This window comes from Rhinoraja longicauda, chromosome 4, assembly GCF_053455715.1.
Source record: "Rhinoraja longicauda isolate Sanriku21f chromosome 4, sRhiLon1.1, whole genome shotgun sequence".
NCBI classification, from domain to species: domain Eukaryota; kingdom Metazoa; phylum Chordata; class Chondrichthyes; order Rajiformes; family Arhynchobatidae; genus Rhinoraja; species Rhinoraja longicauda.
Window position 1 is genome coordinate 26,824,357 of NC_135956.1, and position 20,207 is coordinate 26,844,563.

At 41.0% G+C, this 20,207-nt stretch overlaps 2 protein-coding genes across 3 annotated transcripts in view; one reads left to right on the top strand and one right to left on the bottom strand.

Annotated features, from left to right (window-relative positions):
* Positions 1–3,103, bottom strand: part of tcea1 (transcription elongation factor A (SII), 1) — a 90,636-nt gene extending 87,533 nt beyond the window's left edge. For both annotated transcript variants that reach the window (XM_078397395.1, XM_078397393.1), the window contains exon 1: positions 2,890–3,103. In XM_078397395.1, the coding sequence (XP_078253521.1) occupies positions 2,890–2,958 (69 nt within the window). In that variant the 5' untranslated portion in view covers positions 2,959–3,103. The remainder of the gene's footprint in view (positions 1–2,889) is intronic.
* A 1,025-nt stretch (positions 3,104–4,128) lies between these two features.
* mrpl15 (mitochondrial ribosomal protein L15) lies at positions 4,129–11,421 on the top strand. Its single transcript, XM_078398555.1, has 5 exons — positions 4,129–4,297; positions 6,313–6,470; positions 7,638–7,803; positions 9,394–9,517; positions 10,993–11,421. Exons 1-5 carry the CDS (start codon positions 4,199–4,201, stop codon positions 11,334–11,336), a joined length of 891 nt encoding a protein of 296 aa, XP_078254681.1. The 5' UTR covers positions 4,129–4,198; the 3' UTR covers positions 11,337–11,421.
* The last annotated feature ends 8,786 nt before the right edge of the window (positions 11,422–20,207 follow it).

The following is a 20,207-nucleotide window of genomic DNA, read 5'->3' on the forward strand; positions in this document are numbered from 1 at the left end:
AAAACTAGGATAATCTTTCATTATCCTGAACCCAGCACAAATCTTCAATGTAGGTAGGAACTGCAGATGATGGCTTACACCGAAGAAAGACAGAAATTGCTGAGGTAACTCAGCGGGACAGGCAGCATCTCTGGATAGAAGGAATGGGCGACGTTTTGGGTTGAGACCCTTCTTCAGTTCTTCCCAATATTATGACCATTAAAAAAGGAACTAGCAATAATCCAGACATGACACTAAAAGCAACTGGGTTTCTCAGAAAATCAAGATACACCGCTAAATATTGTCAAGAGGAATGCAGCCAATTCTTTACACATGGTAGCAACTTACCACTAATTCCATGGATTCTAATGTGAGAGAAACCAACTGTGCTGCCCCTGTATGCCAATTTTTCCAAGCTCACCAACTCAGGAAATGTTCCAATGGGTGGTGTCACGTCTTCGCCTCTGATGTGGAATAATGATACCAACACAATCTTTGCAGGTTACATTCCTTAGTCTCTATGTTTATTATCTCTGCCGACCGTGGCCTCCTGCTTTGGCTTACACAGCACACACACCTTCTGAACTCCAAGTCAGCTGATACAAATGCCAAGATATTTGCATATCATTATCATGACTCATCGTCATGACATCCCTCCTTTACCAGAATTAAACTTTAAATTAACATGTGTTTTTTCTAATATACTTTCCAATTAAATTCTTACAAAGCATATTTGTGCTTCTTTGTGTTTTCATTTGTGTTCTAATAACTCACAAAACAAATGCATTACAACCACAAAACAAATGCATTACAACTGTTTTTTTCCCACAAATAAACAATTCTTTACCCGTAAAATTTATAATGTTGGCTTTATTAGCCAAATACACCATGGCCTATGAAATACGAACTAAATACTTGTACAAATACAACACAAATTATTTATTTCCCCTTAATACTAATAATAACTTTTATGCTTCCTTTGCCTCTAACCAAATGTCATAATTACTAAGCTATAACCTATAACACAAAATCGTCATCGCTTGGGGACTCTCCTTTCATGTTTTGGTCTACCAGCTGGCACAAGAGCATCAGAGCCTGTTGAATCTGCCAAAGTGTTGTCATCCAGACGCTGTCTCTGCTCACCACCTGCGTTGCAGCGTGCTGCCTCTGGAACTCCAGTCACCACCTCAGAAATGCTGGTTGTCTCAGGAACACCAGTCACCACCTCAGGGATATTATCTGGCCCCTCTGAATCGGTAGCTCTCGGTGGGCTTTGGGCCACCTCGATTCGAGTGTCTCTCGACATGTACATTTTGACACTCGATAATTCCTCTTGTAGATAACACCTTCTGGAGACTTGACTGTCACCCTGCTGCCGCTCCTCGATACAACGTTGTATGGAGTGTCTATCTTACAGTCATCGTCTTGCATCAAGCACGTCATCACCAAGCATTATTTCCGAGTGCCTGGCTCCTCGTTTCAAATCTGCATACCATTTTGCCGCACCTTTTTTATCGGCATCACGGCCTCTCAGCTCCTGGTCTTCCGTGATCTCTCTCACTTCTGGCATTTTAGTGCGAATTTTCCTTCCAAACAAGGCTTCTGCTGGGCTTTTCCCTGTCGTTGAGTGAGTGGTTGCCCGATATACAGCTACGTATGCTAGCAGTGCCTCTTTCCAGTTTTTCCCTTTCGCATGGCCGATTCGTGTCCTCTTCTCTATGGACTGGTTGCGTCTCTCTACTTCTCCGTTAGCTTGTTTAGGAGTCACCTTGTGATGATGGATGCCTGCGATTCTCATGTACTCAACAAACGCCTCAGAAACAAACTGTGGCCCATTGTCAGAGTACAATGTAACAGCAACCCGTGTCTGGCGAAAATCTCTGCTAATGCCTGTAGTCTTTTCTGGTATAGTTGACTTCATCACTGCATACTCATACCTGCTATAGTAGTCTACCACTACCATAATTGATTCACTTGTTGGAAGTGGTCCAAGAAAGTGAACAGCTGCATCAACCCATGGTCCTGTTGGCAACTTTGTACTTCTAATTGGCTCTGGTGGGTTGCTCCTGCTTGTGATTTGGCATCCGTGGCAGGTCTTGAAAAAATCAACACAATCCTACCTCAGGACTAAACCACAGCGGGTTTTACACTACCACAGTTGTTCTATGCACTTGGCTTTTTTGTGTGTACTATCATAGTTTACTTAGGATACACTCCTGGAACTGTGCATGTTCATTTACTCCAAAACTTGCATTTCAAAGTCATATAAGTACATACCAGTGTCAGATATCCATCATGGCATTAATCATCTACCTTTACCATACGACTTTGAGTTGAAAGTATGGGATTCAAGTCCCATAAGTACAACATTTTGGCAAGTACAGTAGAGGTACATTACACTACAAAACTGAGGAGATCCTTTGGGGTGAAAAGTTCTTGTCTGTAGGGTTAGGTGAAAAAGTTCTCGTGACACTATTCTGAGCATCTGAGCCCCAGTGTTCAACAATATTTATCTCTCATTCGCTTTTACTAAAATAAATTATCCGATTGTTACTCATGCGAATGCGGAAGCTATGAGCAAACTGGCTGCCTTTTGTAATATCTACACATCAAAACGTAATTAATTAACTGTAAAACGCATTAGGACACCCTGTAAAGCGTTATATAAATAGAGATTGCCCTCATTTCATGGTAAATACGTGGAAGCATCAGTAACCTTCCTCAGTCACCACTTACTTCCCTTTAATCCCGAGCACCTCGTTTCTTCGCGACGTGAATTATTAATCGGTATCTCCGATTCAGTGCACTGCACGGTGAACCGAATAATAATAATAATAATAATAATAATAACAATAATAATAATCAATGAAACTGCGCCCGTCCTTTGTCCATCGCCCTTCAGTGACTCACCGCAGCCGTTGCTTTCTTGGTAGCGGGGATAATGATAGGAACCTGCAATGACATATTGTTACCGCACATACACAACAAAAATAACAGTTGTCCAGCTAAGCCCCAGGCCAACTCCACGATAGGGTCCGCGTCGCCGCAAAGCCCTGCTCCTGGGCCGTGAAAGCTCGAGCTCCAGCTCCACCCGCAGCACCGCAGCCGACAGCTCTCGGCGGAAGTCCCGCCCCCGACGCCGCCCCGCCGCTTCGCACTCCCATTCGCCTTCTCCGCAGCCGGAGCCGTCGCCGCCAGCTGTGGTTGGCTGGGAATGACGTCAATCAATTGAAGGACAATCCCCAGCGCACTGAGCAGGCGCGGCCCCTCGCCCATCGCACGCACATGCGCACTCGGCGACCGTGCTCAGACTTTTGCTGCATTTCTTCGTCCCGATTTTAGGGAGGGGGGGGGGGGATAGAGAGGGATGAACGCGAATAAATGTCTCGCTCAATTTATTTTAAACTAATTATCTGCTGACATAATAGTAGTCGGTTACTGTGACCGTATTAGAAATAAAAGATCCAGAAAAACCCCCAAAATAAAAGGGCAGCACAGTGTGGCGGAGCAGCAGTTGCTGCTTGCAGCAGTTGCTGCTTGCAGCGCCAGCAGCGATTCGGGTTCGAGCCTGACTCCGGGTGGGTGCTTGGTGCACTTTGTTTTTATTTAACTGTCATTGTTTACTTAGGATACTTGATGATTTCTCACATTTGTCTGGAGTTTGCACGTTCTCCCTGTGCCTGGCCCGCGTGGGTTTTCTCTGGGGTCCGGTTTCCTCCAACACTCCAAAGAACACGTGCAGGTTTGGCTTCAGCCTCATTATAAATGTCAATGGTCAATTTATTTGTCACATACACATAAATGTGCAGTGAAATGAAAGATTACCCACAGTCCAACAATAAGAGCAATAAAAATACGCAATAACACACACAATCATAAACCAACACCAAACAAAAAGAAACATCCATCACAGTGAGTCTCCTCCAGTCACCTCCTCACTGTGATGGAAGGCCAGAATGTATTTTCTCTCCCCCTGCCGCCTTGACATGAGTGTGTGTAGGACAGCCAATGACAGTGCTAATGTGCGGGCCGGCGGGCCAAAAGGCCTGTCAGTGGATTAAAATAAATAAATGAAAGGACAAATAGGTCAATTGGCGGGAGCCATCGCCCTCAGACAGTTGGCGCTCGCCGTAAAGTGGAGCCGGCCGCACTGCACTGCACTTTGCGGCAGCGCTTTGCAGCAGCGGTAAAGTGTGTGGCGGCCGGGCCGTTGCTAGGAATGTCGTGGAGCGGGGTCCGCTCCGGCCTCGACTTACTGCGGTGTCTGCCGCGGGTCTCACTCGCCAATCTCCGGCCCAACCCCGGTGCCAAGAAAAAGGTGAGAGCGAGAGAGAGAGAGGGGGAGGGCAGCTGGTGAGGGTTCGGCCGGGCTGGGCTTTAGTCTAAGACTGCAAGCCTCGCTCAGTGACAGTGTCCTCCATCTGCCCTGCCTCGGACCAGCTGCAATCGCCGTTTCCAAGACAAGTCCTGTTGCAGGCGCCCTGTGCTGTGTGAAATAGTCGTTCGGTTTATCGGATGGCACAGCTGGTAGAGCTGCTGTGTAACGGCGCTAGAGATCCTGGTTCAATGTTGACCTCGGCTCGGTTGCTGCCTATGTGGAGTTTGCACGGTCTCCACTGGTTCTAGATAACACAGCATGAGGAAATTTAAACTCTACACCTACCCTGCATGCTTCATGAGACTTGAAAGGGTAGATGTGAAGTTGATGTGTGTCCTTCTGAACTCGAGTATAAGCACAGTCTACTACATCTTTCCTGATGTGACAACTCTGGTACCTCAAGAATCAATCTGGTATATCTGCCCACTCTATGCTGTGCTGCAGACCTGGTCAGACCTCTGCTGTCCCTTTGCTGCTTATTGCTGTGGCAGAAACCTGGGGAGATGGAAATGGGACACTGGCTCCTACTGGCCTGCCCTACTCCTCCACACAGAACTTGGCTATCGAGAATCTGGAGTGAACACATGCCCTCCAATGGTGCTTGTGTCAATGAACTGCCCACAGCTTAGTCTGGAGAAGTTGCTGGTGTTGTGTGGGATAAGTGGTGGGGCTGCTCATGACTGAGATGTGGACATCTCAGGGTTGCATCCTGGCTAGTATCAGAGAAAGCGATTGGTGAGGACTCAGTGATTGCTCCATATGTTGACTGGCTGCCAGATCATTTGGTCTCTCTCGTGTTGAAAACAAAAGCAAAATACTGCATATATATGCATATTTTAATGTATGTAGCTACATATGTGTTGTCTTTGCAAATGCACATACAGGTAATTGAGAACATTTGAGTATGTGCCTTTGTGAAGATATTAGGCATAAGTGCAGGTGTTTATTTGGGCCATGATGCAACCAATTGGGATACTCTACAGTACAGCTGTAAATGTCTGTCGGAGTATCCAGGGACATACTGAATCCTTTTAAACTTCCAAGAAAGCAGAGGTGCTGATATGCATTTTTTTGTATTTGCATCAATATGCTAGGCCTAGAACTGGTCATCCAAGATGTTAATGCCCAGGAATTTGAAGCTGCTATCTCTCTACACCACCGACTTATTGATGAAAACTGGGGCCTACTCTCCCAGCTTCTCTTTTCTGAAGTCAACGATCAGTTTCTTGGTCCAATGGATATTGAACGAGAAGTTGTTGCGCCACCACTCAACCAGATATTATGTCTCCTGCACCCGAATCAGAGACTCAACTAACTGCAGTGGTGTCTTTGCCGGATTTATAGATTGCATTGGAGCATTGCTTAATCACACAGTCATGGGAGTAAAGAGAGTAACGCCAGGGTCTAAACGTGCAGACTTGCAGTGTTCCTCATTCTTGTTATGGAGAAGTTAGTGTTGGATTGAAAATGGGCTTTTTGATAGAGCTAAAAGCAACAGTTTTAGCCTTTCTAATACTTCAACGAAAGATTTCTGCTCGTCAATTATTGGATATTGGTGAATCTAAAGACTGGAATATCAGAGGTGGTACTGAGATGAAACTGGGCATTGTCAATGTGTACGTAAAACACATAAATACTGTGAAGCACCTTGAGATATTTTTTACTTTATTATAGGTACAATATAAATTAAAGTTGTTGGAGTTGTGTTTCAGTTATTCTGCAAGTAACATCAACAATGTTACTTGCAAAGCTTCTATAATTGATTTGGCCAAATTAAGATTATTATTTACCTGTAATTTTATGAACAAGGGCAAAGTAACTTATTGTGAGCTCTGAAAAGGATTTTGCTGCTACTTGTTGGGGGGAAAAAAGCAAACATGTAGACGATTTATTGCAATTTACAAGAAGGAAAATCTGACCTGCATCGCTATTGGTAAATAATGCTTACATTCCAGGAAAAGAGACGTGGTAGGGGCATACATGGAGGGAAAAAAAGTGGCCGAGGGCACAAAGGCCAGACACAACGTGGAAACCGCCCACGATTGGGATTTGAAGGTGGTCAAACTCCATTTTATATTGTTATTCCAAAATATGGATACAACAAGGGACACAGGTTGGTGAATATATACTTCTGTGACTGTAATTATGGTTGTTTTTATTCAAAGTTTTAACCTTCTTCAAAATGCCACATCATCCAAAATTGTACATTTGTGTATACAATGTACACAAATTGTATGCATTGTACATACAGACATTTTGTACACAGACATTTTGTATGTAAACAGACTAATATAGACGTTTTATGTAGTTCCTTTTGTGATACCCAAGCACCCCAAACTATCTACAACAAATGACCTATTTCTGAACAGTAAATATTTGAGAGGTTCTCCATCCATATGGATAAGTAGATAGGATCTTGGTTTGGGTCTGAATAGTGTTGGACTGAATGCCAGTGCTGATGTTACGGATCAATCATTTGAAGCTGGATCCTTCAAACTCAGAGGTGAGAGTGCTATAAATTATGCAACAGCTAATGTATGCAGACCTGGATGTACATACAATCTGGTTGAACATTTACGCAAGTTCAGCTGTGTGAATTTGCACACATTTACATGCATGCATACATGAAATTGATACAAATATTTGCATGCATATCAGTTTATGAATAAGTGTAAAAGAATGTTGAAAACAAAAGCAAAATTCTACATATATATCAGCATATTTTAATGTATGTAGTTACATATGTGTTGGCTTTGCAAATGCACATACAGGTAATTGAGAACATTTGAGTATGTGCCTTTGAAGATATTAGGCATAAATGCAGGTGTTTATTTGTGGGTGTACGTGCCTAACTGCAGGTACAAAAGGATGTCGGCTGTGGCACAGTTGTACCATTTTTAGTCTCTTCAGTGATAGGTGTGTGGGTTAAAGTTTACCCTCGATTTTGAAGGCAAGTCGTCATCACCTCATGCCATTATTTAATCTTTGCAGTGCATTAATCATCTCCCTCCTCATTTCCAGTGTATCATTCAATAATCCATATGTGATTTGTGTTACAATGACCTTAAAATAGTTGCTATTTGTATGAGCATTTTCCATACATGCATATTTATGTGCACATGTATTTCTGTGTAATTGTACATGTATAATAGCTATGACAGTGAATGACAAAATTTTGCTCCCTTGAGGAAGAAGCATGTGACTTAAAAGACAGGATGGGCATATATTAAACAGAATTTTATATATTTGTGCTAAGGGAAATATTAATTTATTTTCTCAGTTATCGGCGGCAATACCAGCCATTAAGTTTGAATCGACTTCAGTATTTGATAGATCTGGGTAGAGTGGATCCATGTGAACCTATTGACCTGACCCAGTTGGTGAATGCAAGAGGAGTTACCATCCAGCCATTGAAACGAGACTATGGAATCCAGCTAGTCGAGGAGGTAATTGAAACCAAGTAGTGATCTTTGTTGACCATGAAGAGTAACAGCACAACCCTTTATTACTCCGTGGAAGCCTATTTTAATATGTAATTAGTCGGAAATAAATCTGCCATGTAAAGAATCCTTAGCAGCTACAGCAGCTAGAATTTCAAAAATTAAGTTTCATTAATAGATGTTTATATTAGGAATCCTTAAAATTTTGTATTGCAAATTTCTATTCCTCCCATATATTTCTTAGAGAATGCACTTAACCACTAATTGCAAGGCGTTAATCCAAAAGCAAATACAAATGCTAGAAATCTGAAATATCATCAGAAGAAGATGGAAATAATTAGCAGGTCCAGCAATATCTGTGGCTGAGAAAAACAATAGAATTGTATTTCAAGCTAACGATCTGTCATTGGATGTCTTTGAATATGAATGTTTCTCCTGAATTTTAGAGAACACATTTCTAACGTACTCTAAACATTCTAGATAAGAGATGGACAGTTCCACTTTTCCACTCATCTCTTCCCCCCCCCCCCCCCCTCCATTTCCTGCTCCCACTTTTCCAACTGTTTCCCTGTTCAACTACACTTCCAACCAAGCTCTTTTCTCTCTGTTCTCACTCCCTTGCAGTCCTACCTTTTTCAATATCTCCTTTTCACCTTCTTTCTTTCATGCACTACTTTCCTCTGTTCTCAGCTCCTCAATTTCCCGATTCCCCCTTTCCCATCATCCATTCCTTTACCCTTCCATGTTGTTGTATTTACAAGTGGATACTCCTTAATCCAGAGTATTAGACAAAATGGATACTGAACAATATGGTACTAGCAAAGTGCTGGGCAAATTTAAGAATTATATGTGGAAGGCAGGGTCTGAAGAGATTGTTTTGAAAAACATTCACAATCAGTAATGGTTGAAAGGCAAATAGTGAGTAAAAGATGAGAGAGATATGGCAGTCAGAAGAATAGGAGTCTCTGGGTTTGCAGAGATAGAAGAGTGTTTACATTTCCAAACCCAGAAAGAAAATGATTAGTTTTAAATTTGAGTATGTGGGGAGAGTAGTAATGAATGAGAAAATGGAATAAGAAGAGATAGCAAAATTGTAGAAAAGCTAAAATGCAATGTACAAAGAAAATGGGAAGATAGTTAGGGGAACATTGGAATCTGGTGGAGGAAATAAAAATTTGGATGGGAATGTCAACAACAGATTTAATGCAAATAGATTGAGGCTAGTTAGATGCTCAAATTTGAAGTTGATCTTACAGTTTTGGTTTACTTATCAGTAGCTTTATTTTTCTTTTGTTCCACCTAACCTCTGTAAATCATTTAATAAAAGGAAAAAAATGGTAGCTGCAGTTCATTTGAACAGTTATTTTTCAGGCTGCCATTAGATGGAAGCAAAAGCATACACTTTGAGCTTGTAAGACAAACCTTCCAGGAGAGGTATTCTCGTACGGATGTTGGTGTAGTCTGGGGAATATTTGTCATTCAGATGGGTAGTCTTTTACATAAAATACCATAAGATATAACCCCAGATTCGATAATTAATTCCTATTGTGAAAATTATTGACTGCTGTAATTAATTGTAATTTTATTAATTTTTAGGGTGCTGATAACTTTGCAGCAAAAATAAACATCGAAGTCCAGTGGGCATCAGAGCTTGCAATAGCTGCAATTGAAAGGAATGGTGGAACTATAATTACTGGATTCTATGATCCACGAAGTTTAGGTAAGTACTGTTTTTAAACCAGTTGTGGTTAAATCAGTCAGAGCCTCTTATTGTATGTTTCAAGAGCTATTTGAAAATCTTTTTTTTTCTATGGTATTGATTCTTTGGTTAGAAATTTTATCTTGTCTGACTTTGATGTGTTAAGTGGATCTTTAGGTGTGAAATACATTATGTGTGTAGCATTTTAAGCTCAAAGTGTGCCACTAGTATTGCTTAACAAAAAGAAGGCCTGTTTCCATGCTGTATCTCTAAACTAAAACTAAACTAAACCTAAGACTGTCCTCAGGCTACCTCGCTGTATTATTGGGCTGGTTGTCTGTTTGAGTGAAATTAAGTTATCCAGATGACAAATATAGGTTAAGGAAACCAAATGTTTATGCAATCTAACCAGCAGTCCCTAAAGGATGGCCTTCTGATCACCCCCTCTCAGATTGCATTGCTTTTCAGTTGCCATCATCATCCGTTTCTCTTCCATTTTATGCATTTGACCTGATATGTCTGAGCCATAGCAGAATGGAATTCAAACTCCATTAACAGTAAATTCAGTCAATCAAGTTGAAAGGAAAATGGCATGTGGTGGTTAAGTTTCAGTTTAATTTATTGTCACGTGTACCAAGGTACAGTGAAAAGCTTTTGTGTGCTATCCTTGTGGCCCTTGTGGCTAAAGGGATCAGGGGGTATGGAGAGAAGGCAGGTACTGGATACTGAGTTGGATGATCAGCCATGATCATATTGAATGGCAGTGCAGGCTCGAAGGGCCGAATGGTCTACTCCTGCACCTATTTTCTATGTTTCTATCCCAGTCAGCAGAAAGACAATACATGATTGCAATCGAGCCATTACAGTGTATAGATTGATGATACGGTTAAGGCGGACATATAATGGGTTGACTGGGCTTTGTATTCACTAGAATTTAGAAGAATGAGAGGGGATATTATAGAAACTTAAAATTAGAGGATAGGACAGGGTAGATGCAGGAAAAATGTTCCAGATGTTGGGGGAGTCCAGAACCAGGGGTCACAGTTTAAGAATAAGGGGAAAGCCATTTAGGACAGATGAGGAAAAACCTTTTTCACCCAGAGAGTTGTGAATCTGTGGAATTCTCTGTCACAGAAGGCAATGGAGGCCAATTCACTGGATGTATTCAAGAGAGAGTTAGATATAGTTCTCAGGGCTAACAGAATCAAGGAAAATGGGGGGAAAAGCCAGAACGGGATATTGATTTTGGATGATCAGCCATGATCATATTGAATGGCGGTGCTGGCTCAAAGGATGGCTTACTCATGCACCTATTTTCTATGTTTCTATGAACCTTCACTTAAAATTATGTGCTTATATAATTGATTGTGCCAGAACTAACTAGAAATGCAAACTTGCATAATGTGGATATAAATAACTGAGCTGAAATCCATGGTTTTGAGTTATTTAAACTTCATGTATCAATATGTACTGATTTTGTTTCTGCATTCAAACAGATGTTTTGTGCAAACCAGTTCCTTTTTTCCTAAGAGGACAACCCATTCCAAAACGTATGCTCCCACCTGAAGAACTAGTTCCTTACTATATGGATGCTCAAAATCGTGGCTATTTAGCAGATCCAGCAAAGGTTCAAAAGGAACGGTTAATACTTGCCAAGAAATATGGATACATTTTACCAGATATAAGCAAGGATGTGATGTATAGCATGTTAACAATGCGCAAGGATCCCTTGCAAATTTTCTTTGGTCTTGCCCCTGGCTGGGTGGTGAGCCTCCCTGAAAAGAAAATTTTTAAACCAAGCGATGAAGAACTATGTCGTTACTATAGGGATGAACTGTGAGGAATGTAATTGTAACTAGAAATATCAGTGCTGATTTCTCATCTGTGTATACTTGAAAATTGTATTAAAAAAGTGATTTGTTTTCTATTTGCTTCTGGTTATGCACTTGTTACATATACACTTAGTCAACTATGCTGTTGTTCCTGAGGAAATTTAGCTTACAAAAAGCTACATTTTCTTCTATTTTACTTAATTTACTCCTTTCCTTATAAATTTAGTAAATCTGTTTGTGAATTTGTCATTTTGTTTTCAGTCTTCTTGGCCTTTTTTAGTCCACTGTGGTGTCTACTTAATTTTCCCTCAGTATATTTGCCTATTTTTTCTCCCTCAAAATACTTACATTGGTATATCTATCTATTCTATATTTTTGCAATATGTCTTCTCAATAGTCAATAGTCGTTTATTTGTCACATACACATAAATGTGTAGTGAAATGAAACATTACCCGCAGTTAAACAATAAGACCAATAAGAATAATCAATAAAAATGCAATAACACATACAATCACAACTAACACCAAACAAAAAGAAACATCCATCACAGTGAGTCTCCTCCAGTCCCTTCTCACTGTGATGGAAGGCCAAAAATGTCTTTTTCTCTTCCCTGCCGTCTTCTCCTGCGGTCAGGCTGTTGGAGTTGCCACGTCGGGGCTCCCGATATTGAAGCCCCCGCTGGACGGTGAAAGGTCCACGGCCTATTTCAGGCCGCGCCGGACGGTGAAAGGTCCGCGGTGGGCCGACCCAAGCCCCGCGATTCGGGGCGGGGGAACACGCTGCCTCTGCCGCTGCCGGAGCTCCCGATGTCGGCCCCCACCCAGGGGCCTGCGGGCTTCCGACATGCACGCGGCCCGCGCCGGAGCCTCCGGAGACGAATCGCAGCTGCTCCCGCAGCATCCGCAGGCAGCCAGCGCCGCAGGTGGTGAGTCCGGGCCGCGGGCTCTGCGAACCAGAGCCCCAGGTGGTCCCAGGTGCATGGCCGGTGGTAGGCCGCAACGGGAACGGAGACACGACACAGAAACAAAGGTCGCGTCTCCGTTCGGGAGAGAGAATTTTACAGTTCCCGTTTCCCCCCCCCCCCAAACATAACATACAAACACTACACCATATTAAAACTACAATTCATACAAAAACAACAAAAAACACAAAAGACAGACGGACTGCAGGCAAGCCGCAGCTGCGACGGCAGCGCTGGCTCTCTCCTCTTCCTGCCTCTCCCTGTGGCAACGAGCACTTCTTTGCTGGCCTCATCTCCTCTTCCTCTGCCAGAGCATGGTTCTCTATCCAACTGGACCCTTTAACTGGTGCCACTCTGATACAACTCTATGTGTGGTGCAAATGCCAAAAATTGGTAAAACTGGTTAAAAAAAAAAATTACAAGCAAAGTCATGGCAGTATATTCCCATAATCATTTATTGAAATAGACCCTATGCAGTTCTCTTTGGGAACTGAATGAAAAGTTCCCACATGATATAGTGGAACAGCTGGAAAGGGTTGCTGCATCGGTGAAGGAAAATTCGAGAATGGAGTGACATGGTAAACTGTGTGGAGGCACATGTCAAGAAAATGTTTGTCATGCCGCAAATAGCCCATAATATTTTGAGATGAGGATTGAACAAGTTAGGTAGAGTTTACAGCACGTGCTCTGTGCATTGTACATATATGCCTGCAGTGAAGAATTTTCCTGAGAATTGAAAACGTGAGGTTGATAGATGCTTTATGCAAGATGTCTATCTCAGAGGAACGGTGACCTTGTAATTGTCAGTTACATGTTAGGGGTGTTAGAAGGCGCAATCTCACCAGCATCCTCCCCATCCCTCGGCATTGTTACATTACTGAAGCATGGTTTATAAATATCCATGCTAATTCAAGAACACTCATCCTATCCTGGCTCACATGACCAATCCTGTGATTTTGCTCTGCTCGATCACTATAACAACAAGGCAATGAAGAATGTTGGGCTGGGAATGTTGAACAGTAAAGTTATTTTTACATTAGTGGCTCTGTTTGAGATGGATATGTTTGGAGGCAAGGGCAAAAACCTATGGATACTGATCACTGATAAGGTTTATTATGGGTAGGTGATGATACCCATTACTGGTAAGGTTTTTATGCTATTGAGAGCAATCTCAACGACTGATGTTTCTTGTAAATATAATTCAGAGTAGTGCTCCACCCATCGCCATCTGCTGGTCATGGTTGACTGTAGTCTCCCCTTGGTGGATTTCAGAGATGCTGTCCTTACTCTGGGACCTACTGCTCTCTTGATGCCATCATACATGCGCCGTATGTTCCCGCAGTCAGCAGAGGGCTGGATGTTTGCACACAGTTTCAGCCACTTCCTGGCAGTACACTGCAGTGCTCCGTGACACTCTGAGAATAGATAGGGTCTGCTCACATGGATTGCTCTTGTAAGAAAGTAGGGCAGTGCGCTTGGCTTTGATGATTGGAAACATCTCCTGTAGACTGGTGCTAAACCAGTCTTGGATTGGTCTCATCGCCTTGCTAAAAGTGGAGATGGCAGCTTTGTAGATGGTGTCTCTGAAGGAATGCAGTGGCATTCTCCGGGAGATGACACAGGGACTGCACAAGGATGCTCTCAAACATTTGACTCCATTACATTTGCTGTTGGCAGTGTTGATGCAAGGACGACCCTTATGTTTAGCTTGTGCAGTTGTAGTTGCACTTTGCTGCACACTAGGGCACGGTCAGTATCACAGTGATAGCTCCTCATTGCTGGTACACTGCCCAACACTAATTGCCTTGTGATGATGAGATCCAGTTGGTGCCAATTATGGAATCTGGGGTGCTACCATGACACTTTGGCAATGTTTGCTTTGAAAAAAGGTGTTGGTGATACAGAGGTCATGGTGAGAACACAACCCCAACAGCCTCTGCCTATTTGCATTAATCCTCCTAGTGCCATGGTGACAGGCATGGGGGCCACGACAGGTGGTCTAGCATATGCTCTGTGCCACCTGTAGGGGGCTCTACTGATGCCAGGAATGTATGTTTGATAGCGAAACCTACACCATACAAGTCAAGTCAAGTCAAGTCAATTTATTTGTATAGCACATTTAAAAACAACCCACGTTGACCAAAGTGCAGACGTGGTTCCTCCAATTCCTTGCCTTTCCAGGGACCCTGGAGACCTCACCGTAGTGCAAAATCATAGTCTTTCGAGACTGAGAGCTGCCAATGGGATGTGGCACCGTTTAAGATGGATACCTTTGGTGGCAAGGGCAAAAACCTATGGATACTGATATGGATTTCAAGGAAGAAGAGAGGTGTAATTCTAATTGTGGATCAAGCACTCATCTACACCTAGGGGTGCCAACTATCTCACTCCCAAATAAGGGACAAGGTGACATCACTGCCCTGCACCCCACGTGACCTCACGCAGCCAGCAGCCACGTGCTCCCGCTCCACCATTGGTGGCTGCCCGCTCCGTTAGGGGACCTCCGGACCTACACTGTCCGGACCTACAGCGTCAGGGCCTACAATGCCCCCCCCGGCCTAATATGGGACAAATCAATTTAGCCCAAAATACGGGACAGTTGGCAACCCTATCTACACCCCAGCTGAAGACTTGAGTCCCTGCTGACTCCCATCACATACATCATCAAAACATGAATAATGCTACTCTACTAAGACCTCCAGTCTAACCACTTGAAGTTGTTTCCTCATGGGCCAATGCACAACCAGAATAAATTTGGCATTACTACATGGTGTTACGACATGCTCTGAATAGTTATATCAACACCTGGGTGCCTACATTAATTGTACATGGTTGTGAGTGTGAAATAAAAGGCATAGAATTTGTTCTAGGATATTAAGAAATGTTAAACAAATTTATATTTAATGTAATGGTATTGTAATACAAACTGTAATGAGGTTAAGAATCTGAACCCACCACCTGTTATTAAATAACACAACATTGTTTTTATATATATGTTTCTGATATGTTTCCTCACTTTTGTTATGATGTGCAGTTATGGTAGGGATTCCAACACCACCAACGTACATCACTCGCCTTCCCCATTTATTTTGCACAGGCACTGCCAGTAATCTGTTTCCCCCTTCAAGCCCAATATAGCATAGGCCAGGGGACAGTATCACCACACTGCAAAACACTTGTGGAATAAAGATAACTAAAGATAAAGATATATGTTGCTTTTTTAATTAGATTTCACCTCAAATTCTATCCTCCTAATTCCCATTAAATACATTGCATGTGTATTGTGCCTAATTTTGGACATTGCTTTTAGTAAGAGCGTGCAGAAGAAATTTATTCAAATATGACTAGGGATAACAGTCTTCACTTGAGCAGAAAGTCTTGAGAAGCATGTCTGGAAAATGCAAGCAGAGATTTAATAGAAAAAAGAAGGGTTCCAGTGGATAAAAAGAATGAAAGGTTTCAAGGTGGGATAATTGGTAACCAGGTCTGAGGTAATTGACAAAAGAATGGTAATAGTAGATAGTTTATGCAATTGATGAAATTTAATTTTATTAAAAATAAAATTTATTTTAAAGTGTAGTTAGTTAAGTAATTACAATGCCAGTGAATATGAGCATGACATAATTTTATAAATAGCAAATAAACAATTATTTGTATTTTGGCCTACTGTTCTTTGAATGACGGCATACGACCTCATGAAAGCTTTGAAAAATAAAGACATCTCTGACAATGGAGACATCACTTGTTACAATACCGAAGCCTCAACCTCATTTATAGATGGAAGTCAGAGTTTGTACATAAATACGATTTGACTGCTGAGCCTAGTTGAAGCAAGTTAGCATTTTGACCATTATGATTTGTGCCAAGTTGGAAAGTAACATATTTAAGCTATAATTACCGAGAAGGAAAATAAATGCTCTTAAGGTTGCACATGCTAATATATTGACTGATTTTGTTTCTCTCTGCACAATGAAAGGATGCACCATGGTGATTATATTTTGTGTAATGTATATAATAAATAAATTTTCACTTTTCGTTAATTTTCAAATGTTACTGCAGGTGACATGGAAATGAGGACGGAAAATAGTTAATTGTGTAAATGAAAACAGGAAACAGATGCTTGCTTACAGGAGGTGATAAAACTGCACTGATTGAATGGACCTGATGTTAGACAGGGAGCAGCTGCATCCTGGCTACAATGTTGTCTGCTTTTGCATTCTGACAAATTGCATCAGAATCAGCAACCTGGTTATTTTTTTGCTAAAGTTGTACATTAACTAGACAAGAAGCTGTAAATCAGCACAGGTTCAATTGCCACAATGCACTATTTATATTTTAAATGCAGTTTAATGCCTGGTACTATGTAAATTCAAGGCCTATTGAAATGCGTAATTTTAAAAATAAGATTATTTTTACAGCATTATTCTTAACATTACATTCAAAATCCACTTTACACATTTTGTATTTCTAATCTGGACAATCTTTTATCTGTGTGCAATCCTGAGTTCTTTGAAGTTACAATGAAATTTAAAAATTGAGTAATGTCCATTAGTTGCTTTGTCTACCGTTGTAGCTTGCTGAGAAAATTGATAAACAGTGGCAATTGCTTCATTTCCCAGCACAGTACATCATTCAATCCCAGTTTGGCAAAGGAGAATATTATGAACCAAAAGTTACTATATTGTCTTGTAGGTAAATAAATGATTGTTTATGCAAGTAATTTAGATGGGTTTTAATTAATGGTATTTGATTCCATTGATGATTTTAAACATGGGAAGAAGCTTTGCACTTGGCTAGAGATTTAGTTTAGTTTAGAGGTACAGTGCGGAAACAGGCCCTTTGACCCACCGAGTCAGCACCGACCAACGATCCCCGCACATGAACACTATCCTACACACATGCTAGGGACAATTTACAATTTTAGCAAGCCAATAGCCTACAAACCTGTACGTCTTTGGAGTATGGGAGGAAACTGAAGTTCTTGGAGAAAACCCACGTAGGTCACGGGGAGAACGTACAAACTCTGTACAGACAAGCACCCATTGCCAGGATCGAACCCGTGTCTCTGGCACTAAGGCAGCAAATCTACTGCTGCGCCATTGTGACTCCCATTATTACAGTAACATTACATTGAAAACCCACTTTACATATTTTGTATTTCTATTCTGGATGATCTTATATCTGTGTGAAATCCTAATTTAAATTCTAATAAATTCAAAAGATTGGTTATGTAAGGTGTGTAAGATGTTTAAATCTATATTTTTCAGTAATGAGTGAATTTTTTATCTTTTTCGGAGAAGCGTTCTTTTTTCAAGATTATAAAATGCAGAGAAGTACTCTGTGTTTTCATCAGGCAGTAAAATCTCATTGCACGATGATGAAATATATTAAAAATGCCATTATATTGCTTTCTGGTAGAATAGAAACTTAAAAATCAATTTTTGTAAACGCAGTTTTGTAATCCTCCATTGGAATCTGTTCTTCGGAAGTAAAATATCAACTTAGATTTTCATTTGTAACCACCTCTGTTATTTTCCAATGTTAGTGGTACAGAAAATTCCGATATAAGCTGGGAAGTTGCACAGATGTGACACAATGGCCATTTCCTAAAAAGGAAAGTCAAACTTAGCATTCAATAACTTTGCCATTGCTGAGATCTCTCCTCCATGGCCTTCCGTGCACCTCCATCCCCTCTATTCACCACCAGCAGCATCCATAAATCACCATTAACTGTGAACTCTACATATCTCTGAGACTCTATAACTCTGAGACTGCTACATATAAATATTATGGTTAAAGAGCAGTCAGAGGTTGGGTATCCTACAGTGAGTGACTCACCTGAATCTCGGAGCCATTCCATTTTCTACTAGGCGCAAGTCAGGAGTGTGACAAAGTATATGCTGGATGAGCGCAACTTCAAAAATACTCAATTAGGTCTCATTGCTGGTTTCTAATGCCAAGGATTTTATGGAAATTTAGTTTATAGACGGTGATTTGTTTCTCTTCTCAGCAATGTTCTGAGCAGTAATGCATCCCATCCTGCATCTTACCAATTGCTCCTATTGCTAGGGAAATCTTGGCTTCTCTCACAAATCTGTGGTGCCTTTTTCTTCTTTACACCAAACTCATTCCTACCACTACCTCATTTTGTTTTATTATCAGGATTGTCTATTTTTTTCATTTTGTCTTTTATTTCAAAATCTCAAAAGTAACTTTTATTTACCAATCTTAGTCTCTTTAAAAATGATTAGATCATTTATACCCTCTAATGCCTTTAATTTATTTATCTTATTTTAAATGTTTTGAGTGTATTCAGATAAAGCATTTTTTTAAAAATTGTTTTTCCCTAATTTGACCTAATTCACTTTATAAAATGAATTATCTTTTTAGGATCTGAACATGATTGTTGATCCTTTATTGCCTTGAACTGCTTTGCTTACTAGGTCATTTCTGAATCAACTACCTTCGTAGCTTGTCAGACCCGGTATGGAAAGCAGATTTCCTTTCTTGAAGGACATTAACAAATCAGATTCTTTTTTTTACAATTATCCAGCAATCTTGTGATTAACATTACTAATAATTGCCTTTTAAATTTAAGATTATTAATTGAATTTTAAATATCTCAGTTGCCATCATGGGATTAAACTCAGGTCTCTGGATTGTTCATTTATGCCTCTGAATTGCTGGTAATTCTTTGATAATTTAACTCTTGTATAATCATTATAAATAAGTTTGGGCTTTAAACTAATTCTCCTTAGCACATTCTATGCTTTTCATTATAGACATTGATACACTGGTCCAGACCCTTGCTCTTTACTCTTTAAATTTATAAATCCCTATACATTTGAACACTCTCCCTTCATTTTTTTCTGTGTAATGGCATAATTGCTTGTCTATCTACTTCGCAGGACACTGGTTCCAATCTGGTTAAAGTGGTTCCAATCTGGTTCCAATAGAGCAGTTTCTTCTTTTCCTGGTCCAGTACCAATGCTATGTTAATCTAAACAGTGTCTTCATGCTGGTCTTTTGAGTCACTCAACCAGTCAAACATCATGAAAAGAAAATGTTCTGGGGTTGTTTCAGCAATTACAATGTTGGTCTGACTGCACATAGTTGATGGAATGATGAGATCACTGCAATATGTCGATGTATTTCAGAGAAGAGTGGTGCCAGAGATGGTGGAACTTTTCCAGGTGGATCTTGAACATTCCTGCAAGACCTTGCGCCGTGCCACACATTAAAGATGGTGACCTAAGTTTTCCAGCATTAGGGATACGTGTTTTGGACTGGCCTGGTACCTTGCCTGACCTGAATCCCATTGAGAATTTGTGGTCAATTAACAAGGAAAGACTGAAAGGAAAGGACTATACCATGAGACAGAAGCTCATCAAGGCAATAATTCAGCTATGGTATTGAGATGAAAAATCCTAGGAATCTGTCAGAACCTGGCCGATTCCATGCCAAATCGTATCAAAGACGAAAAAGAACTGTGGTGGATATATAATATTGTAAAGACATAATGGTGCAATGATAGTGAACAAAAGGTAGCCCTGCAACATGTATATTGACCTGTTACATCCAAATGTATACTTGATTCAATTAATTTGTGTAAGGATGCATCTGGAAGAGCCCATATTGAAAGAGCTTTCAGAAAATGAGCCTCTGCAACTCGTTGATCCAATATAAATCTACCAGTTTTGACACAACAAAAAATCTGCTGAAGGAATTCAGTGGGTCGAGCAGCATCTGTGGAAGGGAAGAGAGGAGGGGAGAGAGCTACTATGAAGAGGTGAAGGGAAGTGGAGAGACAGGGGCTAGTAGGTGAAAAGTTTTGTGTTCCTGCTTATCACACTCCAAACATCTGCCTCCATATTTAACCTCCCTTCCCCGAGCTGGCTCCATCTGCCCGTTATCCTT